The following is a 23,314-nucleotide window of genomic DNA, read 5'->3' as shown; positions in this document are numbered from 1 at the left end:
TCAGCATGTTTTGGATATAATGTATATTTGGAGAGAGTGTAGGAGGTCTGTGACTTTGAATTTTTTGACAACAGGTTAATTTTTTACAAAAGAGGAAGTTCTCTACTAGTAGTCTTTTATTATGACAATAGACAACCACTTACAGTGAAGCTCTAAAGGACTCTTTCTTGTGTGACCCAGGAACTGAGGAGGAGTTAGTAAAAGAAGCTGCTCTTCATCCTCCGCTAGTTTACATGGACATAACTCTGTTGGCTCAAAATGACACTCGACTGGCTAGAGCTTCCTAGTTGACCATGTAGACAAGGCAACCCATTACGTCTGTTTGTTAGAACACAGATTTGCAAGGTGCAGATGCTTAACCAGTTACTTCATGCACTCTCATCAAGCACCAGAAAAAGGAAGCTGTTAAACAGAACTGGTTTCAGATTACTATAAACAGGGTTAGAGAGAGTAATTTAAGCTGTACTTATAGTAGCCCATACTTGCAAATAACATTGTAAATCATAATTATGTGGAGACACACATACACACATAAACTCTTCAATAACTAAAATCAGGATTTTCCTGTTAGATTTAGAGTTTAATTTACAGATATGACTTGAAGAGGAATACAGTATCAGTGGGCGTACAACACAAGGGGATCCACAGTAGTCTTTCAAATTAATCATCCTAGTATTGCAAAATTGGTAGCTGTTTTTCTTCAGTTTTACATCATAGGTATATTTTAAACGGCAATATTATCATTTGCATGTATTTAGCTATTCCACCACAGTAGTGTAATGGGACAGTAGAATCGTAAACATATCACAATACTTCCACTTTGCTGGTAGGGATCTAAGACACAGACTGTTAGGGCTTCCCCAAGCTTAACTAGAAAGACCCTGCATAATAAACAGTTATCCCTAAATATCTCATAGTTTAGGCTACAAATACACCTTTCTACTCTATAATGGCTTTTCTTAGAGGATATTGCCAGAGGTAAAACATGTTTCATAAAATCAATATTAACACAGAGATTTTTCTATCTGAATTAAACTGATAAACTTAATTTCATTCATTGCAGGTTAACATTATTGCATTTGCCTCCAAATAGAATTCCAACACACTGACTGAATAAACAAATGTCATCTGCTGAAGCATTTAAAAGATGAAATGTTGTGAAGAAAAGCAATTCAAAAACTCCTCATATTACGATGATCTCAGATTTTAAACAAAAGTCAATGTTATCAACCCAAACACTTCAATAAGGAAACTTCATACAAATCTGTTCACACCACTTCTCTTACTTTTCTATTTCCACAATCCTTTACTCCTCCGTGATTCACAGAAGAACTGGTGGCAAATGCAGCTGGCCTGATTTAGTGCGGGCAACAGTCATTTTGAGCTGGAGACTGAACTAGAGTTTTGAGGTTTGTTGTTTGTTTTTTTTTTTTTAGAAAGAGCATTTTCATGGTCCTATGATCACAAGCAAAAGTGCTGAAATACAAAGTAGAAAACAGCAAATGTCAATCTTGTGATAAAATGTTTTGGATGATCAGACACCCCAAGACACCAGAGGTCTTACAGGTCTTTCTTACATTTCACATGAAGGTGATTAGAAGACAAAAATCTAGTCACTTCCCAGAAACTCAGCAGTAGCTTTTACTAACAAAACCTTCTCAGTAGCATCACAAAAATTGGTGTTATAAGTTATCTCTGGGACTGCAAATTTAATCACCTAATTAAAAAGCATTTTATCCTCCTCTTGCCTCCTGGTGCAACATAGACAGGTTTGCTGAAGAAATATTCCCATTTTTGCAATATGATATCATCAGTCCTCCAGTGATGTACCACCTACCTCACATAGAGATCAAAAGCTCTCAATTTCCATTAATTTTCAGCTCCTTTTGAGGAAATAATTCAGCTTTGACATGTCAAATAATGGCTGGATGACTGAACAAAGTGTAAATCAGTTTGACAAGTTACCATGAAACAGAAAAACTTTTGAAGAAACAATATTACAAGTGAGAGAACGCTACAGACGGAGTTGCACAACACTAAAAGTACATGAGAGCTACTATACAGTAAGTCAAAGGCTGAGGGTAGCTCCCACATAAGACCTCTGAAATTTGAATGTAAAGGCAAAGCACTATAAAAAGAAACTTCTAATTTCAGAAGGGCCTGGGTTTTGACCTCTTTTTGACATGCCATCAAATAGCCTACACAGTAAGAGCCCACAAGCCTGGAAAATTTAGCCATTCTCCTATATCCACAAAATAGTACCCAAGAATTTCCACACAACTGAAGACACCCAAAAAACTACCCAGAGCTTTTTTTCAGGAACAGAGAATAAATACTGTTTATTGTAACTCTAAATATAAATCTCATCTCTTCAAATGCATCTCTTCATTTGCAGCTAGATTTTAATCGTGTACCTTACAGAGTTTTACAAAAATCAATGATAAAACTATCATCTGAATAATCTTCCTGCTGTGTGTTTAAGCAACTTTAGAAGTACTCTGTGTCCTTGGATTAAATTGACTCAAATACAAGAGTACAAGAAGCAAGATAAGAAGAGAGATCAATAGAGTAATGTACAAGTAAGCAGTCAAGCCAATAGATACTTATCAGTGGCAAAGCAGGTACTTAGATATAAATACAACATAGCCTGAGATCAGTATACTGGTACATTAGGATGGTATCAACTACTAATTCAATGTCAATGAGTATACCTGCAAGAAAGTCACCAAATGGCAAATGCTGCCACATGCAAAGAAGCACTAACTAATTTCACTATCAAAAAAAGTTGGTTTATATCCAAGAAAATTTATTCGATTGCCTTTAAAAAGTCAATTTGAAGATACTGATTCAGAGTAAAATTTGTATAATTTAGTTTACAGAACACAGACAACTAATAGCTGGGGAAAAAAAATGGCAAAAAAATTATAGTTAGGCAGTTGCATGATGGACCCTCCAGGGAGAAACAAAATAAAAACTCCCCAAAATACTGAAATAAAATTACAAGTCATGAACAGCTTTGTATTTTCTTAGACAAAATCCCTCCTTGAGTGCTGTAATTATTTCGGAAGGAAACTAATGGATCTCCAAATCCATACCTTTGGCTGTTGTACCCATCAGCTTAAGGCCTGCATTCTTCAACTAGATAGCACTGCCCTGGTGTTTTGCTCCTAATCCTAACATTCTGCAGTGCAAGAGGAGATATAAAACCAGATCATGCTGAAAGTCAACTCAGCAGCACTTTAAATTGCATCTGCTAGCTCTTGTATCAAAGATAAATTACATAAAGTTTGCCTTCATTGAACTACAGGAAGGTTCTAAAAATACATAGTCACATAGTCATACTAATGAATGGATGTGCCTTATCATTTTGGCATCATAAATGCTCTGCAAGACTCTGAAGTCTGTCTCCTGCTAAGACTTAGAGAACCAGCCTTGTTTAAACAAAACACCATCTTCGGATGACTTTGAGTCCTAGAATTGGTTTGGGTTAGAAGTGACCTTTAAAGATCATCTAACTTACTCTGACCTATACCAAACTTCAGATGGTCATAGTTATGCAGTCAGAAAAATCTTCTATTATGTTCTACTAACTGTAGTTCAGAATACTCCCTATATGTATAGTGTCAAAACATTTTCTAGCAGTTTTAAGACTTGACCACTGTATCAGGATCTGTTGCTTTTGAACTGCCATTACTTAAAGGTTTATTTTATTTTATTCTGCAAATGGGATCTTCTTGAATAGTAGATCTCTTTCAAGCATACACTGGCCTGTGGATTTACAGTGATCAGTCACAGAATTACACAAATGCTTGATCTGACAAGTACCTATAGGCAATATTTACATTTCAAGACTTCTGATGACCAAGAATTGAAATGGTGATTACAAAGAGTTATACAGAATCATATGAGAAAGAATATAATTTTGAAACTTAAGAGCTTCCAAAACAACAGTCAAGATCCTTATAGCAACTGCAATTAAGAATAACAACCAGTTCATATATTCAGTGCCTCAAATCTGCGTAACAAAAGCCAAAGCTCTTTTGGTAATTTATTTCCCTAAACATGTTCTTCTCCAGCAAGATAATTTCACATAATAAAATAATTGTCAAATAAACTGTTTTTCATACTGTTTGACATGCTCTAGCCTGTACATGTAAATCCATCAATTTATCCGCCAGATTAGTGCTTGCAAAAATCATATCACTTTTTAAGGACACCTGCACTGATAAGAATCACATTTGAGCATGTATTTCAAAGCAAAATCAAGGATCATAGAATAAGGGAAGGGAAGGGAAGGGAAGGGAAGGGAAGGGAAGGGAAGGGAAGGGAAGGGAAGGGAAGGGAAGGGAAGGGAAGGGAAGGGAAGGGAAGGGAAGGGAAGGGAAGGGAAGGGAAGGGAAGGGAAGGGAAGGGAAGGGAAGGGAAGGGAAGGGAAGGGAAGGGAAGGGAAGGGAAGGTTGGAAGGGACCTTTGAAGGTCATCTAGTCAAATCCAAGGATGTACAACTTAGTTTTCCATCACTCACATAGCTCTTCTAAAAGAAAAAGCATTTTAAAAAATAAGTACTAAAGTAGTAAAAACCATTTCAAAACTTCATGTAACATTTCAACTCCATTTTAAAAATGGAATTCAAAATACTTCAAAAGAGAAAGAAAACAAGTATGCCTTCTTTGAGGAAGTATGGTTGAAGTTAGTCATGAAATAACATACCAAACTTTCTCCTTATCTTTATGTGTATTAAAAAAAAAGTCTCCTGCCTTTCAAACATACTCCAAAAAAGACAAAATTCAGAAGCTCAAATTCTATTTGAGGAATGGTGAATAGAAATAGATCTGGGACATTAAGACACCACTTTAAAGCTGTAAGATCCAACAGTACTCTGTAGAAAAAAAATCAATTTGTCAGGCTGTGAGATAAAAAGCATTTTCTCTTGCCTTCTCAGTGAAGCACAGACAATCAAAGACTCTGTTCATCTGTACTACAAAGACTGGTGAACACTTCAAGATATGAAAAATCACGGACTGCCATAACCAAAAAAGGCCCTTGTAGATTATTCTTCAAATAAGTCGAGAGTTTTTCTTTGTTAGAATTTCCTTTTCTATTGCCTAAAAGTAACAAACAGAAGTCATTTGTTGCAGTGATTAAGAAGATATTTGGTCCCAAGAGAGCTTTCAGAAAGATCACCTGCAATTTACTGATTTAGAGAGTTGCAGCTTTCACAGCAATATTGCTTGATTAATATGATAAAATATATATTTTTGCACTTTCACAATACAATTGGAATTCTTGGGTTTTTGTAAAAACAGTCAGTGATGATGGACTGTACTTGGAAACACAACAAAATTTATGCACAAATAAACTCTCATGCATATCACAATTCAAGAGCATCCATTTTGTCAGCTGAGATGCTTCAGTTATTCTGGGCATCAACAAGTGCAATTTTCAGGGTCTTTGATACTGTTAATGTCATTAATCCAAAAGGATGTTCAAATTATGTCCAAAATCATTCTGTTTCCACTTTTTATTTAATAAGGTCTTTCACCTGTATTCATTTGACATGACTGAAAAGTTCAAACTGTTGCAAAGTCAGGCATCAGTTATAAGACCTGAGTGGAAGACAGAGGCAATGATCACTTGTTTGCTAAAGGCCATGTTTTTTAATGGGGCCTCTTAGATTACACTCACCAACAGTCTCAGTTTGTACATACAACTATTTTGGATCACAGCCATGGACAGTATTACTGTTTCAGCAGATTTCTCCTGTTATATTGAGCTCTGTTTTACTGGTATGCTGTGGTCCACAGATTGCAGACTATGTAAGATTTATAAGACAAATCTTGTGGCTCTCTCGTTAGTAAGCTTTAAATAGAGTCTTTCATATCTACAACAAGACTAATTCATCTTTTACTGTGAAAACTTTTATAAGGTCATTTTGGTAACATACCAGCAAAATTAACCGTAAGTACTTATCAAAACATGATATCTATATGTATCTGTAAATACACAGATTTTCTACTTGATCATTTGTTTTGTAAAAAATTTTTAAAAATACATAAATAAATAAATTATCCTAATACAAGGTGATGAAAAGGACATTTCTTTTGTTAAAGAAGCTTGAAGGCTGTTGAAGAAAGATAGGGATTTGTAACAGAAGCCCCCAAAAGCTCAAGCAACAGATGATAGCAGAGACTTTTGACACTACTGGCACGGAAAGATACCTGGCCTCCAAGGCTGAAAATACAAATAATATATCATCAAATTCTTGGTAAAGGAGTGCAATCTTGGCAGCTGGGTAAAACACACCATTTATAGTAAAACTCAGATATAAAATGGAACTTGGGGCGAAACAAAGAATGACCAAGCAAGATGGCTGTGTTAGTGAACACAAAATAATAAAAACAAGCAGATCCAAGAGTAACAAGGAAGAAATATGCAGTTATCAGCATCATACTCCTTCCATCAGGATGCAGATATAAACCTTAACCATCCTTCTAGAAGATAACTTAGCACTATTGACCCTAGGACCCTAACAGCACAGAAAGAAACAGAAACTAAACAGTTCACGTATATCCGTTTTAACTATACTAATACTTGGAATTAGTAATAATTGGATAATTAGGGATACACATGTGAGTGTCTATCTGTGTGGAGTATTCTATAATAACCGGATGAATAACAACTCTGATTAGACTGCTAATACCGCAATTAGACTAAGATCTTGGCTCTGCATATAAGGTGCATTTCTTTAGTCCACACAAACTGCATGGGGTGTTTAGTTTGGTTCCTCACTCAGGGAACTTGGCTAACATCTCAATGCTATAAAATTATGCTAATAAAAGGTTTTTATTAAATTTCCATACTGAAGTGAAGCAGTGAAAATCGAACTAAAGATGCAAAAACAAATGTATAATGGCTCAGAAAAAAGTTTTTGTGATTGCAGAAGGAAAAGCTTGGTGAGTCTCAATCAGAGACAGCACAAAACCCAACGTGGCATCAGACTTAAAATTATGCACTGTCTAGGATCATGATTCAACCTCATTAGCAGACAGCCACATTCTAACAAAACAATTTAAAGTGATATTTTTTTCTAGTGTTACAATTCCAGAGTTGCCATTTATAATAAAAAACCTCAGAGCTTCTGAGAGGCAAAGATGGTTTTGTCAAATAAATTTGTTTAGTATAATGGATTTTAGAAGTAACATACTGAGGTGCTTCTAATGTCACTTGATAAAATTTATGAAAAGTAGAAAAGAAACTGGACACTAATCCAAAGTGAGGGAAATACTTTATACCATTAACAAAGATAATCATTCCAGAGCACAAAGTTCTGATAGCAGAAGAGGTAAATGAAGAGACACTTCAAAAAAAAGAATGTCATAGAGTTTCAAGAAGGGGCATACGAGAGTTGCTCATTCAGAAGTAATACTTGTCAAAAGTTAGAACGTATTTGAATCTCTTCAACAAAATATTACATGAAAAAGTGATCTGGCTAGGTAATAAGACTTATTAAATGCCAAAACCTGATGATGTCGTTCGATAGAGAAACTGACCTTTCAATATCATAGTCTTTCCTCTACATGATTCCCTCCCTTTGCTTAAAGGCAAAACATTTCTATGTATGGATGTAAAAATCAATAATAAAACAGAGGACCACACTGATTAAGCTTGGTGAGAAAATTTAGGCAAAGCTAGATTACCAGCTGCAAACATGGGGACACATACACACACAGTTTGGGGAATTACATCCTGCTGGTGATAGCACAGATGCCAATAGTATCAGCCTTTGTGGGGAAAAAAAACAAAACAAAACAAAACACCACCAAAAAACAACCAACCAAGCAAAAAAAACCCACCATGCAACCGGGCAAGCAAAATAAACAAATAAGCCAGTTGTTCTGCAGGTCCACTCACTGTTCATATTAAACTCATGCTATTCATATGAATGCAGATTGAAAGACTGGACTTTCTGCTTCAGCATAGTGAATGTTAGGATATATTGCTGAGAGGTACAATTACAGTATCTGTTACAGAAATTAAAGCCTGGAGAAAATATAGTGTGGATTAATGTCCCTTTAGTTACACTTGCCATAACACTTATTCAGTGTTCTGACTAGTTTTAAATTGCTGGAAAGCAAAATCTCACAAGCATGGCTCCCACGCATGGCTTTGGTTAGAGATACCCTCTGTTCTTCTAGTGGCATGAAAAAAAAACCTGTGTTTGGATTTCATAGAATTACTTATTATTTCAAACACAGCATTTATAGGCATTACAGAAGCGAAATTAGGCTGTGGTGGTTAGAAAACACAAAATGCCATTCTGTCAATAAAGGTCAGCACTTCAATTATTCTTGCTTGCTTCAGCACATGATTTTCCCCTAGACAATTTACAGGAAATGGAAGGGAAAAATAACCAAATCATTGGAAAAACTGTTACAGATGCCATCTGGTCTTCACAGATGGGCCTGTACTGTAGGTCATGTACATCTCCTTTCCCTCCATCATCACTCACAGAAGAATTTGAAGCAGGTAAAGAAACAGAAGCAATGACTCTAGGAAGTATATTACCTGCATGCCATGTGGAGATTTAGCCACTATATCTCCATATAACACTCCACTGGGAGTCAAAGATCTCCAGGCTGATGAAACCTTACTCAAAAAGGACACAGGATCTGTTAGTCAGAAAGTCAAAGGTTAGATTTGTAATGAATCACAGGGGACTTGTCAAAAGGAACTGAAAAAAGGGTGTTTTGGAAAAATATGGCTATATTTGTTATTGCAATACTACCATCACTATACTATACGCTGTCCAAAAAGATAATTAATCTTATCTTCAGTGTCTTTTAATAATCCATCTGAATTATCTCCAAATCACAAATGGGAAACAGAGACATAAAATTACTACCACTTTGTCAAACAGGACAGCAGAACTACAATTCATATCCATGTTCCCACTGCCCTATTTTCTAAATGCAATACTTGATTTTAGATACACTCCTTGCCCTTAAGCAAAGAGTTCTGGTAACATTAAAAGAATTTGTCAGCCATGAGGAATTTACAGTTTTTACAGCACTGCACAAATGAAGACTTTCTGTGGTTCCAATCTTCCTACTCAGAGAAATTGGGAGGGGTTGTTTATTTTTAAGATAAATGCTGTTTCGCCTGTTATGTAAAATAATACCTCTCTCTTACTTCTCTGCATCCTAAGGAGTAAAGCACAAAGTGCTTGTATGCCTTCCATCTTGCTTGATATGGAGTTATTTATTCAAAACTACTCAGCAGCATAACCTAGACTTAACCTTCCTTCTCCCACACTCAGAGTCTCCCTTTGCATGATCACATTCAGTCTTAAAGGGAGGCAATCAGCTGAGATCTGGCAGATTAGAAGAGTAATGTACCAGACCACTCATCACAAATCATCCTAGTATTAGCAAAAGTTATGGCTACAGTTGCATTTCAGTATAACATCCTATCTGCCACTGCTTTTCCACTGTGTTCTAATGCAGATTATATCCTCAAGATACCATCCATTTTTTCCTTCAGGAAAAAGGTGTCACATTGGCTAATGACTATTATCTCATTTATTCTCACTTGTCAGAAGTCATTTACTGCATTAATGGTTAATGTTACAATTGATATGTCAATTATGAAAATTAATTTAACTTGTAGAAGGGCAATTCATTCAAAAGTCATAATGACATTTACTTGTTTTGAAGGGAATATAAACAAAACATAAGTTTTCATCTAATGGATTCTACAGTATAGCCTACATAAAATCACAGAATCATTTAGGTTGGAAAACACGATCGAGTCCAACCATAAACCTAGCACCACCAAGCCCACTACTTCAGTGGAAGAAAGCTGGAATTCACACCTCCAGCACACTACCACCAGGACACAACCACATAAGAACTTCTATAGCATTTCACTGATGCAGGAACCGTGTGGTACTACTTTTCAAGCAATTAACTTTAATAACCTGAATGAGAACAGCAGTTACTCTGTGCTTAGGGCTACATAAATACAGCAAATTTTTACCTCTAATTCTACAAGGTAAATAGGAAAGAACACAAAGAACGCTTAGCTTAGAAAAAGGGGGTGAGAAAATGCATCTACTACATGCTTCAAATGTTCAAGAAAGCACCTGTCCCAAGGGCAGCAAACAATGCATTAACCCAGCACACTGAACATTTCTAGTAACATTCTGAAGTCTAACGGATAAATACGTAAGCATGTCAGTAGTTCCTCTTGTAAGTACTATTCAAGATAGCTTGTAAAAGAATAGGACAAAAATATTAGACTGAAGTCAACAATATGGCTAAAACTTAAATTGATGCTAATATTTTCATGTCAGCCATGTCTATATGGATTATATGAAAAGGTCAAAAAGGTGGAATATGTAAGAAAAGTGAGAACATACAGGAACATATTTCCTTTTGCTAAGGCCTGTCAAGATAACAAAGAACAAAACCACTGACATTTGGATCAAATCATGTGAACAACTGAATCTGTATCAAGCTTCACTTCCATTTTGGTGATCCTCAAATACTATTCTGAAGGTGATGTAAAGACCACTCAGTGCATTGAGGGGAAAACCCGAAATTATCTAGTCTCAGCCTCTTCTGATTAGTCTCCCCAACTCACTTTGCCACTTCTTCTTTTACACTTAAATTCTAAATTTTATGCACAGAAATTATCATTTCAGTTTGCCAACAGAATGCTAAGCCAAACAGCCTTCAGTGTGTAACACGAGTGCAGGCCACAAACAGCAATATTTTGGCTAGCTGATGAACACGTGACAGCAGTAGAGACACCCAGGATACTGCAGAACAAGTATCAATGAACTAAAATCACCATCAAAATACTTGATCAACAATATGAACGGGAAGCAAACATCAACATCTAGCATGGAAGACAGTTTCTGAGACCAGCATTAATTCCTTCCTCAAGAGAATCCCTCTCAGCATCCCTGCGGGAGCTTTGTTCCTTGCCCAGGGGGAAGGGCACCATTTAGGGAACTTATGACACTGTGTCCAGAAGCACCCGCACAGTCCTCGTGGTCCCCTTCACCCTTGGTTATCTGGCCATATTCGCCAGACAGAGAAATTGGTGAGACACCTCTTGTGAAGTCAAACATATTGCAAGTGACAGAATGACTTGATGCTAAATATCTTTCTTTCAGTGCCTCACATGCAATGTTTCCTCCTTGAACCTCCTCCATGTCCTTTAGTATTGCAGAGAGTGACCAAGAATTAGCCCCATAAAATCATATCTACTTAAATAAACTATTTCACAGGCCACAAAGGGTAGAATTCCTGTTGGAAAAGGAAGCAAGCAGCAGAGTTCTTCAATACATTTTAAAGAAAAAAAGGATGGCCACTCGAAGTCCTGTGCTAACAACCTTCCAGACAACATAAACTGACACTTCAACATCTGTGTTTGTCTTCATTTAGATAACAGACACCAGTGAATTAGAAGGAAAGGTAGAACCTTCAGAAGCAATTCACAGTTACACACTGATACTTGTACATGTCCTATTTTCCCTAGTTTGAAGTGAGAGCTCCTAAACACTAGAAAAATGAACTAGAAAGGATTTTCAATTCCAGTGTCCTGGAATCAAAGTTAGCCCTCAATATCTCAACAGAAAAAAAAAAAAAAGAACATAAACCAAAAGAATCACTGAGAGAATAGCATTGGTGATGGCCTGCTTGACCAAATATGTACCAAAGTTGCTGTTGAAATGTTAATGGCATGACAGCCACATATAAAATCCACAGAGATAAATATAAACACAGTTATGTAATAGAACATATGTCCACATACTTTTCTTATGAATGTACCTCAAAATGACACACAAACACTACCTCAATAGAAGAACAGGACAGCATGTTTAGTAAACAGCTGAATATGAAGTTCAGCATCCAAAAGTAATGCTATAGAAGTGGAGTTGATAGTAAAGAGAAAGAAAAATCAGAACTACTTTTACCACTATAAATGAACCTAAGTGCTTCAGATCACAACTGTCTGTGGAACAGAGGAGCTGCTTAAACTTTGAAAATATTTTTCCCATAGAAGAGATCTTGTTGTCCTACTACAGGCTTTTAAGAAATGAGCACAGGTAAAGCACTATATAATTCATCCCTGTTTTAAACAAGCCAAAGGCATTTCTCCTTTCTCTTGGAAACCAAACTGTGTTAGCCCTACTGGGTACTAATATGGCTCTTCTCCTCTGATGGACACTGGTGTTCCCTCCAGACCACAGAAGCCAGAATCTAAATATTTTATTCAGGTACTGTGATGATTTCACAGAGTAACAGGCATGACTTATGAAAAGATACTAAAAAACTTAAGCTCCTAGTGACTTGAATGAGATTTGTCGTTGCTTAGTTACTCTTTAAAAACTGAGATATTTGAAAGCTAGCAATACTGTGAGCAGCTGGTTAGAAATTTTGTAATTTATAGTATTCTAATTGTCTAAAACTGCATTCTTATTACTGTAGTACTTTACCATGCAATGTAGTACTTTGATAAATTTTATGTGCTCTGTACAAAGTAAACAGTTGATCTTCATGGTATTTCACTAAAATTAGTTTAATTATACTGCAGACCACCTATTTTACAGATGATACAGCTAAAATATTCAAGCCATACAGAAATCTTGTTATAGCCTTGTATGATAGCATTATTCATACACTAAGTTTTCCATTTGCCACTAACAAGCCATCCTGTTTAACAATGTTGAACAACTTCTTCAGCTCACACGTCTGCAGCATTAAACATGCCAATATCAGGGATTTTGTGGTAGAGTCACAAAACATTCTATATTTTCTCCTCCATATAGTCAAAAGCGTACAACATAACGAGAAATCTTATTGTAAAATACCTGCCTCGAGTTTGTGCAATTTTGAGGGTTTAGTATTAATCTTTGTCCTTCTTCTAGTTGATATTGATTCTATATCAAATGCAATTGTATGACTTCTGCTGATATCAAGAGATGCTGTAAATCTACATCTGAGGGCAGAATCTAGCTCATGGAAGATTAATACCTCTTAAAGTCTGTAGTTCAGAAAAGTGTAGGTGTTAAGAAGCACTAATATGTCTCTTTTTCAAAAGGCATTCAGTAAACTGCTTATTCATCCTGATATAAAAGTAGATCAGAAAAACTGTGGTTTTCCATCAGAATTTAGGATGCTTTTAAATAACAGCTATTTGAAATACTTCAGTGCAATTCATTTTTACAACGTGGAAGATAAAGTAGAATAGTGCTACATCACATACTATTATATACCCAAATGTGCTCCAGTACAAGCTTTCTGTTCATGTTTATTCACCTATGATCAACTATGAATCAATAATCAGATTACAATAAAAGTGGGCTTGGCTGGCATAATATTCCTTTGAAAATAAGTTCCATGGGGGCTGTTTGTGTATTTTTTATGTGGATTGCCCTTTAATCAACAAAGAAGAAGGTCACAAAGGCATAACAGCCACAAAAGCAGCATGCCAGTAAGATTCCTGACCCCACAGAATCTATCACAAAAACTGACTCACCCCACTGCCACTGCTTGTCCCACGGCAGCAGGATCCTGGACTGCTCGGAGGATATTTATAACTCCCAATCTGTTTGTTAGATTAGACTACTGAAATACTATAAGTGCACATGCATGTACCTACATATACATTCACATTATACAACCATCTACGTCATCCAGAATAACTGGAACAGAAAGGAAAAAAAAAATGTTGCTGTTATAGGGAGCAATTTTCACTTTCAGCTAGATAATCCTCATATGTCTGAACTGCCCTGTGATGAGATCCTCTGTGTTTGCTACCTCTTCCTCTGTGGCACAATCCTTCCTCCCCAGAATTTCACACTATGTTAGTCAAACAGGGTTCGGCCCTGATCAAAGGAAGGAGAAAGGAAACACACAACTCCAGCAGAAGTGATGGAGAAGAGTTAACACAGCTTCAAAATTTCTGTTTTACCTGGTTTAGGTAAAATTGGTAGAAGAATGCCTGAAGAATTATGATTTCACAGTGATGGATAAAATTCTGTCTGGATGGCCCTTGGGGTCTATTTTGTTCTTGCTTAAGGTTTTTCAGAATTAAGCCAGCACATCTTTGATATGAAGACAACATGATACATCCTTAGAGACTTCTCCAAAAGGATTTCTTATTTGAATTACAGTGTGGATCTAATACACTTCAAATTCCATTTAATGGCTATCAAAGATGTCCTCAATTGAGTAGAAATGTCATAATTACAAAAACCTTGAAAAATAGGCATCTTCATTGGAAAAATACAGATAAAATATACATTACAGTGTCATCTCTCTAGTTATATACACACAGGAGCACAAAAGAGGCCTCAAATTTTAGGAGGCCAAATAGTCCAAATGCCAAGCTCTCATCCCTGTCAGTTAAGAAGTCTGTATGTAATCTAGTAAATACTTCCTTGACAGTTACAATGGCTTTAGAAAATGCTCCTATACCTGTTCCTACAGCTCTGGTTTTTGGGCTGCGCTAACTCCAGGCATTTGTCACTTTCCAGATGAAGATACAGTTCTCAAGTCTGCTCCTCAGACAGTTCAGCTCCAAGGGCTAACGCCCCCTGTGGCTTCCAAGACAACTTTATTCCTGCTATATGTATTACAGTTATTCTTATAATCAACACATTAATAACAAGCTCAATCTTTTTTATATACAACTTTTATTTATAGCTGGTGGCAACCAAAACTAAAATAAAAATTATCAACTCATGCCTTCGCCGTGGAAAATTGTACATGTACATTTTCTTCACTGCATCATCATCTCCAAGTTTCAATTGGAGATGTTTTTCTAAAGTGGTCAATCCCCTCCCTCCTGCTAATCCCACCCTCAAAGTTTTCTTCCCTTACTCATTTTTCTATAGTTCATAACACCATTATTAAAATCCAGACTTTTCTTGTCTTGATCAAAGTTGACAAAAGGTATACTTCTGCATTTCCAACTTCTTCTCCCCACTACTGTAATTAATACCTTTCCATAAAAAAAAAAATAAATTAAAAAAAGGAAGCCATGCCAGGCAGTATCTTGCAAGCTAAGCCCTAAGGGTCCCTCTTCTGTAGAAAATAGTTTCCTCTATTTTACCAAAAAAAAAAAAAAAAGGATTTTTAGCTTTACTGCTGCTCTTACCTATTACAGTCATACCCATCTGTAACACAGTGAATAATTAGGTGCATCTCTTTTGTAAGTTTTTTTTAAGAGATATAGTTGAAAAGCAGCTATTGTTCATACTCTTCATTATTGTATATCTGCAGTCTCTACCTTTCTCCAACACTTTGTCAGAAAAGTTCTATAACATATAAAAAATTATTAAACATATTCTGCTGGTGACTTCACTCTGTTCTTTCTAGGCATGATCTGGGATTTAGATTTGTAAATGGACTTCATAAGCCCAAATTCTTCTCTTCTAGCAGCTCTTACAGGCTGATTTTAAGAAGCTGGTGTAGTGCTTCCTATACTGAGAATTACAACTTGCTTCAGTTGGCCTGTGATTCCTGGACTGGGAAAATAGCCACAATTTAACAAGTTGTATTTACATATAAGTATTTTAATATGGCCTCATTACAGTTCATATCAGCTTTGGTGAGAATCTGTCAAACGTTATGTGATAGAGATTACTACTGAAGTTCCTGCAGTCTGCAAAGAATGTTCTAAGACTGAAGCAAAAGACAACAAAACTCAAAACCCTAAAACAAACAATTTCTGACTCCATATTGCACGTCACTATCAATAGCGTCATTGTTTCCATAGCTACAAATGTAGACTGCTTTGAAAGAAAGAAGCAGAGAAACTGAAAATGACATCGCACAATCAAAACAGGCACATACAGTTTTCAGGTGGCACATGTGGGATGGAGAGAGGAAGTAACAAGGTGGCACAGAATTCTGTGGGGCTTTTGTATTTGACAGTAATGCCAGTGATCTGAGTATATCAAGCTCAGAACAGTAAGCAGCAGTAAACCTATCACTGCAGTATCACTTGATATATTTCTACACCTAGTGGAAGGAAGAGGAGAACAGAAGGGATGGAAAACACCAGCAGGAATCACCAAAGCAATGGTGCGCCTCCCACAGCTCTAGCCACCTGCAGACTCAGGTAGACATATTTTTAATCAAGTTTCCTCGGCACTTTCAGTGGTTCTGTATAGTTGCGAAGACAGTCAAATCCTTTATACCACTCATCACAAATGATACCAAAACACACACGCTACAGCTGGTACTAACAATAATCATTCCAGGAGAGGATACAACATCAATATAACTCACTGCACAGGGGGGAGATATAAAACATGTGGGTGAGAGCATACAGGGACACATGCAGTCTCACCACATGAAAGGCACTCCACAGCATCTAGCAACTATTCTGTCCTTCAGTATTAAGTTCCTGTCCTCTAAATATTACCTCTGTAATGGACTTCAGAACTACAACACCACCTTTATAACACTCATACTGGACAGGGAGGCAAATTCTGTTGTTCTTACAGCTGGAATTCCTGAGGTCCACAAATATGGATCTTTCTCCATCAATTCCACAACAATGAGCATTGGAATACAACCAAGACTGGCATTGAAGATCCACACAAACAGCAACAGGACCACTTCTACTTAGAAAAAGAAATTGCACAATGCAGAGGTATACTGTAATTTAATTAGAGAAGAGAAAAAAAAGAAAAACACCACCACTTATCTCTAGCACCATGGAGTACCCTGGCATTTGCAATGTAGTAACAAACTACGGTAGTTTATACTGGGAGCAAGATGCCTCCATAGGTTGTGATAGCATATTCAGAAATGCATAGTATCAGACTAATTTTTCCCTTATCAAAGTAAATGACAGCATTTAGAAAACTCCCACCTACCATGTCATTACTTAGCCTCACAGGCTCTAAGGAATACAGTTATCTGTAATATTGTTTTCTTCCAACAATCTTTTTAAGGGAGCAGTTGATAAAAGCCACATAAGAACACAGTATTATCTGCACACTACACTGAAAGTCATCTCTGGTATAAGCAGAGGAGAGAATGGTTATTAGAAGATGGTGGTCACTATTTCCTCGAATGTTGTCACTGCACAGCTACTGCTTCTTTACAACAGCATTTGCCAAGCATCACGCTTTGGAGAAATAGCTTTTATGAAGAATGTCAGATCACACTAAACTAAGAAGTAGCTTGAGATTACAAATTCAGCCCTTGCTATACATGAGTACTGGCATATATGACCTTCAACAATTGTCACAAGAACAGAACAAACAACTAATTATCTTCATCACAGCATTGAAAGCCCCGACTGTTAGTAATTCTAATCAGCTTTGGCAAAATCTATCTTAACAGTCACGGCAGTGAGGAAGGTAGAGAATCAAAATCTCGGTCACAACAATATTACTATTCAGACAAGGCTAATCTTATTGCTACAAAATAGAACTATGATCTCTCAAATGAAGCTATTTCAGACAGCAATACAATAACCATTAAACTTACAAATTAGAACGCCTAATCCTTGCAGCATATGTTTGACTAAAAAACTAAGTAAAGCACAGACCAGAAAGACAGACAATGGTTTAGAAGGACTAGCAGTAGGTCTAAAATGGAAGTTGCTCAAAGACAACTCTTATTCTTTCGATTATTTGCGCCATGCATGACATTAAAAAAGGCAGATCAGGCCCTGAAACTTTGAAAAGCTGCACTATATGGGCTTTATATTGCATCTCAAGTTTCTTCTTTAAGACCTAGCTTGCGGCAGTAATTTAGTGCTGCTGAAATCCGAGATTCCTGTATGAGAAACTTGTGATGATAAAATTCTATGGATTCTGGTGTCTTGTCTCTTTTAATTGCTGACTGGAATGGACTCTGTTGGAGAGGAAGTGAAAGCAGGGGTTTTACATTTTTCATGTTTGCCTCAGGCTATCAGCAGAAAAATTCAGGACTTTTTCTAAGGCGTGTCAGTGCCAACAATGTGTCACATGTCATTACTTTATAATTAGGCTGATAGCCAAAAAGAATAATGCAGCTGACATTCTATTAAAATAAAAAGTATTCCCCAAGGCATTAAAACACTGACACAAGCATCTTAAAAGGCAATGTAAAAATGATATAAGGAACTATTCATCTGTGCTGTTGGCTTTTCCATCAGAGATTCAAATAAGTAATTCAAAGTTACGTATGCATTGAATATTTAATTATCCTAAGATGACTTAAAAAAAATCATATCTGAAAGCAAAATGCAATGAAACCCTTTTTGTCTATGAATATCAGCTACTATGAGAATAACAGGCTATCTACACTCTGTATTACTCTAGATTAGAATTTGATAAATCATCTTTCTTCTAACCCTTCAATAAAGTAACAAATCACAAACCAAATACATTTTAAAAAACAGAAAAACAGCCTTTTTTGTCAAGATTTTGAAATGTACTTGAAGTGCAATAATGATTCTATAATGATTCAAGGCTAAAATACTGAATTTGTGAACACCAGAACTTCATTCTGTATAGAATTTTCTGTAAAATGCTCCTGATAGAATCAGGATTTGGAAACCTAGGGCTATAACTCCATATAGTTTAGAACATACTTAGTTCAGATTGTGTCTGGAAGTTACACTAACTAGCAGAATTACCAGATTACAAAATTGTGGTTTATACGTAATAGTCTTCACTCATCATGGCCAAATTTTAGTTCTATGTTAACACACGTAGTAAGAGATGCCCCATCTATTCCTTGCAGGTACACATATCACAAAATGTGTGTTATTCCATATCTTGATGTTGTATAAACTACCAGAAGAAAGCATTTCTGCATTTGTGGATTTCAGCAACATTATTCAAAATATAAGACTTCAAATTCAGTTTCCTTCCAAAGCCAGCCAACAGCACGTTTACTTTTTTTTTTCCTAACAACTATTAATACTTTTCCAGTTGGCCAAAAAAAAAGAGTCCTTCATGAAGCTGGCAGATCTAGTTCTTTGTTCACTCTGCACAGTGCTTTCATTTCCAACACAATGACAGACAGAGAAGTATTGTGTTTTCAAATGTATTACAAGGAATCCTGTGATTTAGTTGTTGTTATTAAAGAAATATATTCACAGATTACATATTCTGAAGTTAAATTATTTCCACCTAAATACCTTCCTCTTATGTTCTAGACATAGAATTTATAACACATTTGATTACAGCAATACCATACTGCAGAAAAAAGATAAGTGACTTTTAAAAAATTATCTGTTATTCTGTTCCTATTCCTTGAACAGGACTACTTAGTTTTCTCTCTGTATTCTAACACCAGTGTGCACAATTTTATATGATCTTTTCATTCACCATGTTACAAAAATAAGTTGACATGTACAAAAATAAATATGGCAGGTAATGCTGTAGAAGGTCAGTGTTCTTTGGAAGTTTAATACTCAGTGCATCACTTGCACTTGAGCTACAACAAGAGAAGGACCACTGCCACACAGGAGGACACAAACTGATATCATCCCTTTATTGCTGATTTACAGAGAACTAGAAAGGTGTCTGATGTTTTGATTTGCTGAGTGTACCCCTGAGGTTTCGTCTCCTATCCCTGCTCCCCATTTTCAAATTTCCCCTGCCACACCAGCATTCTTGTCATTTGCCTCAGCAGTTCCCTTTCAATTTTGAGACTGCTCAGCGACAATGTTAAATTTTGGAATGAGGTTACACTAAATAGAATGGGTCACAAGCTTGACAAGTTCCTCAGACAAAGTCACCACATGACAAGAGAAACAGTTTCTCCATATTCCACCTCCATGTACTAAATAAACTGAGGGGAGACTTCTTTCTCAGCGTGTAAGTATGTGACAAATGTGGAAAGATTCTGTTTAGAATGATCAAAAACCTATAAGGAACAATATAAGCTTTGGTATATTGCTTTTAATATATGCAGCATATTTTTCCATATAAATTCATGCATATAATTGGATTTCAAAACATATTTGTAGTGTTAGTGGCACAGTTACCTTGAGTTTTTCTCTGTGCGTTCTTAAACAGATGGATAACCAAGTTCATTAATTCATTCACTTAGGTAAAAAGAGCCTAATCTTTCAAAACAGCAAATATGAATAACCAAAATCAGCAACACATTAAAAAAAAAAAAAAAAATTAAAAGCATTCAAAATTCAACTTGGGTCTATTTATTTAATTTCTGACAAAAGAACACTTACCGCAGTTACTGGTGATACCTCAGTTCACCTTAAAGACTAAACTGAATATATATCGGATGCTTTCTATTACAGTTAACTTACAAAAGGAAAAGTCAATGCCTCTAACAAAGTAAAAATATTGGGGTTTTTTCCACCTAACAAAAACAACCACAAACAAGTTAGAAGGTACTGTGTTCTAGGAATAAACAGGTAGTTGCATAATTATGTATTTCAGCTTGTGAGAGCAAAGTTATTTTCTCCATTATTATAAGAATGTGTCATTCCTCTTTTGATAAATGAAATTAAAGCTTTATTTTAAAAAAAAAGGTATAAATGCATCTCAAAATCCTCAAGTATTTACCATCACTTAAATGAAAACACAGTGGCTAAATAAGTCCCACTATTGGAGTTCAGTGTCTGGAAATTTGTCTATTGATGCCATCAGAATAACTACATTATACATTTTTCCCAGAGATAATATCTGGAGTATATGTGTTTGGTTTTTTGAAGTTGTAGCAATTGCAGATAAGTAATACCTTCAATCAGTTTCTCCCCATATATGAAATAAGTTAATGGTTCTGACTTTCCTGCACTCTGAAATTCTTTGCCCAGAGACAGAAGTACAAAATATTGTATTACACAGTTAATATTTAGCTTTTAAAGATATGAATTCATTTTACAAGTATATTTTGCAAGTGAACATTTGAACTCAAAACCCGTTCCAGTCTCTGGCATATCACAACCATCACATATCACATGTATCAATGCAGAAACTGAATGAAATACATTATTTCAAATTCAAACCCAGCTGTTTCTGAACACGATGCAAAGTTGACATGTGTGGGTATTTGAATATTTAAAACAACAAATCCAGTCATTTCTCAAGACAAGAGCCACTAGTAATTCCTTGGATATAGATCTATTTTGCACATGCCATTTAAGCTGCATTAGGCATCAAAAATGTCAACAGACACAAACTATTCCAAATCAGTGTGAGATGATCTTGCTCTGAAATTAAACTGCTCCATTCAATGTAAAGCTCAGCAGCAGCATCTATTCATGAAGTTGGAGTGAAACAGCAAAAATAATGGCCTCACTTGCTAGGCAGAAGAGTTGAGGACTTCACCATTACCTCAAGTCCCTTCCTCAGCTTTTGTAAACACAAAGGCTTACCTTTCTGTACACCAGCATGTTTGGGGATTCATCAGCCACCCCATTGCTGCTTTGCCCATAATTATTTCCTTGTGCCATGTCCCACAAATTTGATCCGCTTTTGAACGTTGCACTGTAAAAGGTAAAAGTGATTTCAGTAAGACGTCACCTCAGGTCTCCTTCCTTCCCTGATGATTAATGGACCTGACTTTCTACCAACATATTACCAGAGTCAGTGTATGCTCTTACTCCAACACATACTTACATGGAAGCTAAGCTGCTAATTCACCATTTACTGTCATTAATCTCTTTTGCCTGTAAATAATGAATGTGAAATGTTAATCTAATTTAGATGTTAACGAATTACCATTCCAAATAGCTCCCTGGCATAGCATTAACCATCATATCATGAAGACACATCCTCACAGAGCACTTGCTCCCCTACAGAGGCTTCAGGAGGCCACTCCACACCTTCCAGACCACACTTTTGGGAGGACTGACTCGGCTCGTAACTGTTATTCAGCAGTGCCCTCTCCTCACAGCTCAGGCCATAGCAACTTTCACAACCCTCAAACACACAAAAAGCAAAACAGACGCTTTATACTTCTCTTTAATTCAGAGACAAGTATGTGCTTTTACACATATGCCAGGCAAGGGAAGCAGGTGACGGGGGGAAGGAAGAAACAAGCCAGAAAACCTTTTAGGTGGCTTTCACCCACTTTGATCGTACTTCACTGCAAAACACCGGCTCCATCGCCAGCCCCGTCTCCTCCCCGCCCTCCCCCCCGGTCACACGGGAGCTGCACTAAGCAAGAGCTCAGATCATGCCGTAGCTCCGGCTTTGCACGCAGGTGTAAGAATGTGCTCCATCTACAGACCACACGGCCGGGTGCGGAGAGCCCGGAGGGCTGAGCTCTACTCCGAACACTTCCCTCCAAAGCCCTCCCCTGCCCCCCAGACCTCTCGCCTGCGGGCTTCACTGCACCTCTTCCACCGCACTGGCTCGCCCTGCCCTGGCCCCGCAGTGCCCGTCCGTGCCGGCACCAAACGGCCGGGAGAACCGGCTCGCCCGGCAGAGAGCCCGGCGCGGAGCCCGCGGTTTCAGCACCGCGGACAGCGGCGGCGGCGGCACCGCCCGGGGCGGCTGACTGCGGCGCCCCGGCCTCCCCTTAGGGCTGCCCGGGGCGGGGGCGCGGAACGGCACGGAGCGCGGCTGCCGCCCGGCTCGTTTACCTCCTGGGCCAAGGTCACTGCGCTGTGGCCGCGGCTCTTCGCCTCCTCTTGCTGCTCCTGGCGCGCCCCGCGCGGTCGGTGTCAGCCGGCAGCGGGCGGAGGGACGCGGTGATCGCTCATCACACACACACGCACACGCACTGCGGGCGGAGGCGCTGCTGCTGCTGCCGCCGCCGCCGCCGCCGCCGCTGCGGCTCTCCCTGCTCTGCCGGAGCGGTGGCAGCTCAGCTCAGCTCAGCTCCCTCCCCGCAATGGAGCGGCCGTCACGTGGGGGACGGGCACGTCAAAGGTGCTGCTGTTGCCGCTCCGCCACACAGCAGCCCCCCCTCCTCTTCCTCCTCCTCGGCGCTCTCGGCTCGCTCACCGAAAACAACAGCCAAGAAACTGCAGCTGCCAGCAGATCTGGCGGCGGCCGCTGTAAATGAGATTAGGCAGGACTAGAGGGCTGGGCAGGACGAGAATGTGGGCTAACGGGATAGGGGAAGAACGGGGGAAGTTGGTGCCGAAAGACACGGGTGGGGAAAGTGTATCACCTTCTACCTCTTACTCCCTTACCGACAACAACAGGGAATCTGCCTGTTCCTCTGCCTTATGCTGGACGCTTAATGTAATTTTTTCAGTGAGAAGTAGGGAGGGCTTGTGCCTTGTTGGCACTGCAGACCTCTCTGAGAAGTGGAACGGAGAAAGCGCAATGAGTCTGTTCCAGCTGGATAGGAAGGAGCCCTGAGGACAC

General features: G+C 37.9%; 1 protein-coding gene across 13 annotated transcripts in view; it reads right to left on the bottom strand.

The window, feature by feature from the left end:
• The window catches only part of RGS7 (regulator of G protein signaling 7), a gene marked incomplete at both ends in the record, with an annotated part of 239,621 nt that extends 218,156 nt beyond the window's left edge, over positions 1-21,465 (bottom strand). For 12 of the 13 annotated variants that reach the window (XM_082048678.1, XM_082048680.1, XM_082048674.1 and 9 more), the window contains one exon: positions 21,370-21,447. In XM_082048678.1, the coding sequence (XP_081904804.1) occupies positions 21,370-21,447 (78 nt within the window). Of the gene's footprint in view, positions 1-21,369 lie in introns of all 13 variants that reach the window. The other variant, XM_082048677.1, reaches the window with a different exon arrangement.
• Between the last annotated feature and the right edge of the window lie 1,849 nt (positions 21,466-23,314).

This window comes from Streptopelia decaocto (genome assembly GCF_964273445.1).
Source record: "Streptopelia decaocto genome assembly, chromosome: 3".
Classification (NCBI taxonomy): domain Eukaryota; kingdom Metazoa; phylum Chordata; class Aves; order Columbiformes; family Columbidae; genus Streptopelia; species Streptopelia decaocto.
The sequence above is the reverse complement of the archived record's forward strand: the minus strand, read 5'-3'. Positions and strand labels throughout refer to the sequence as shown.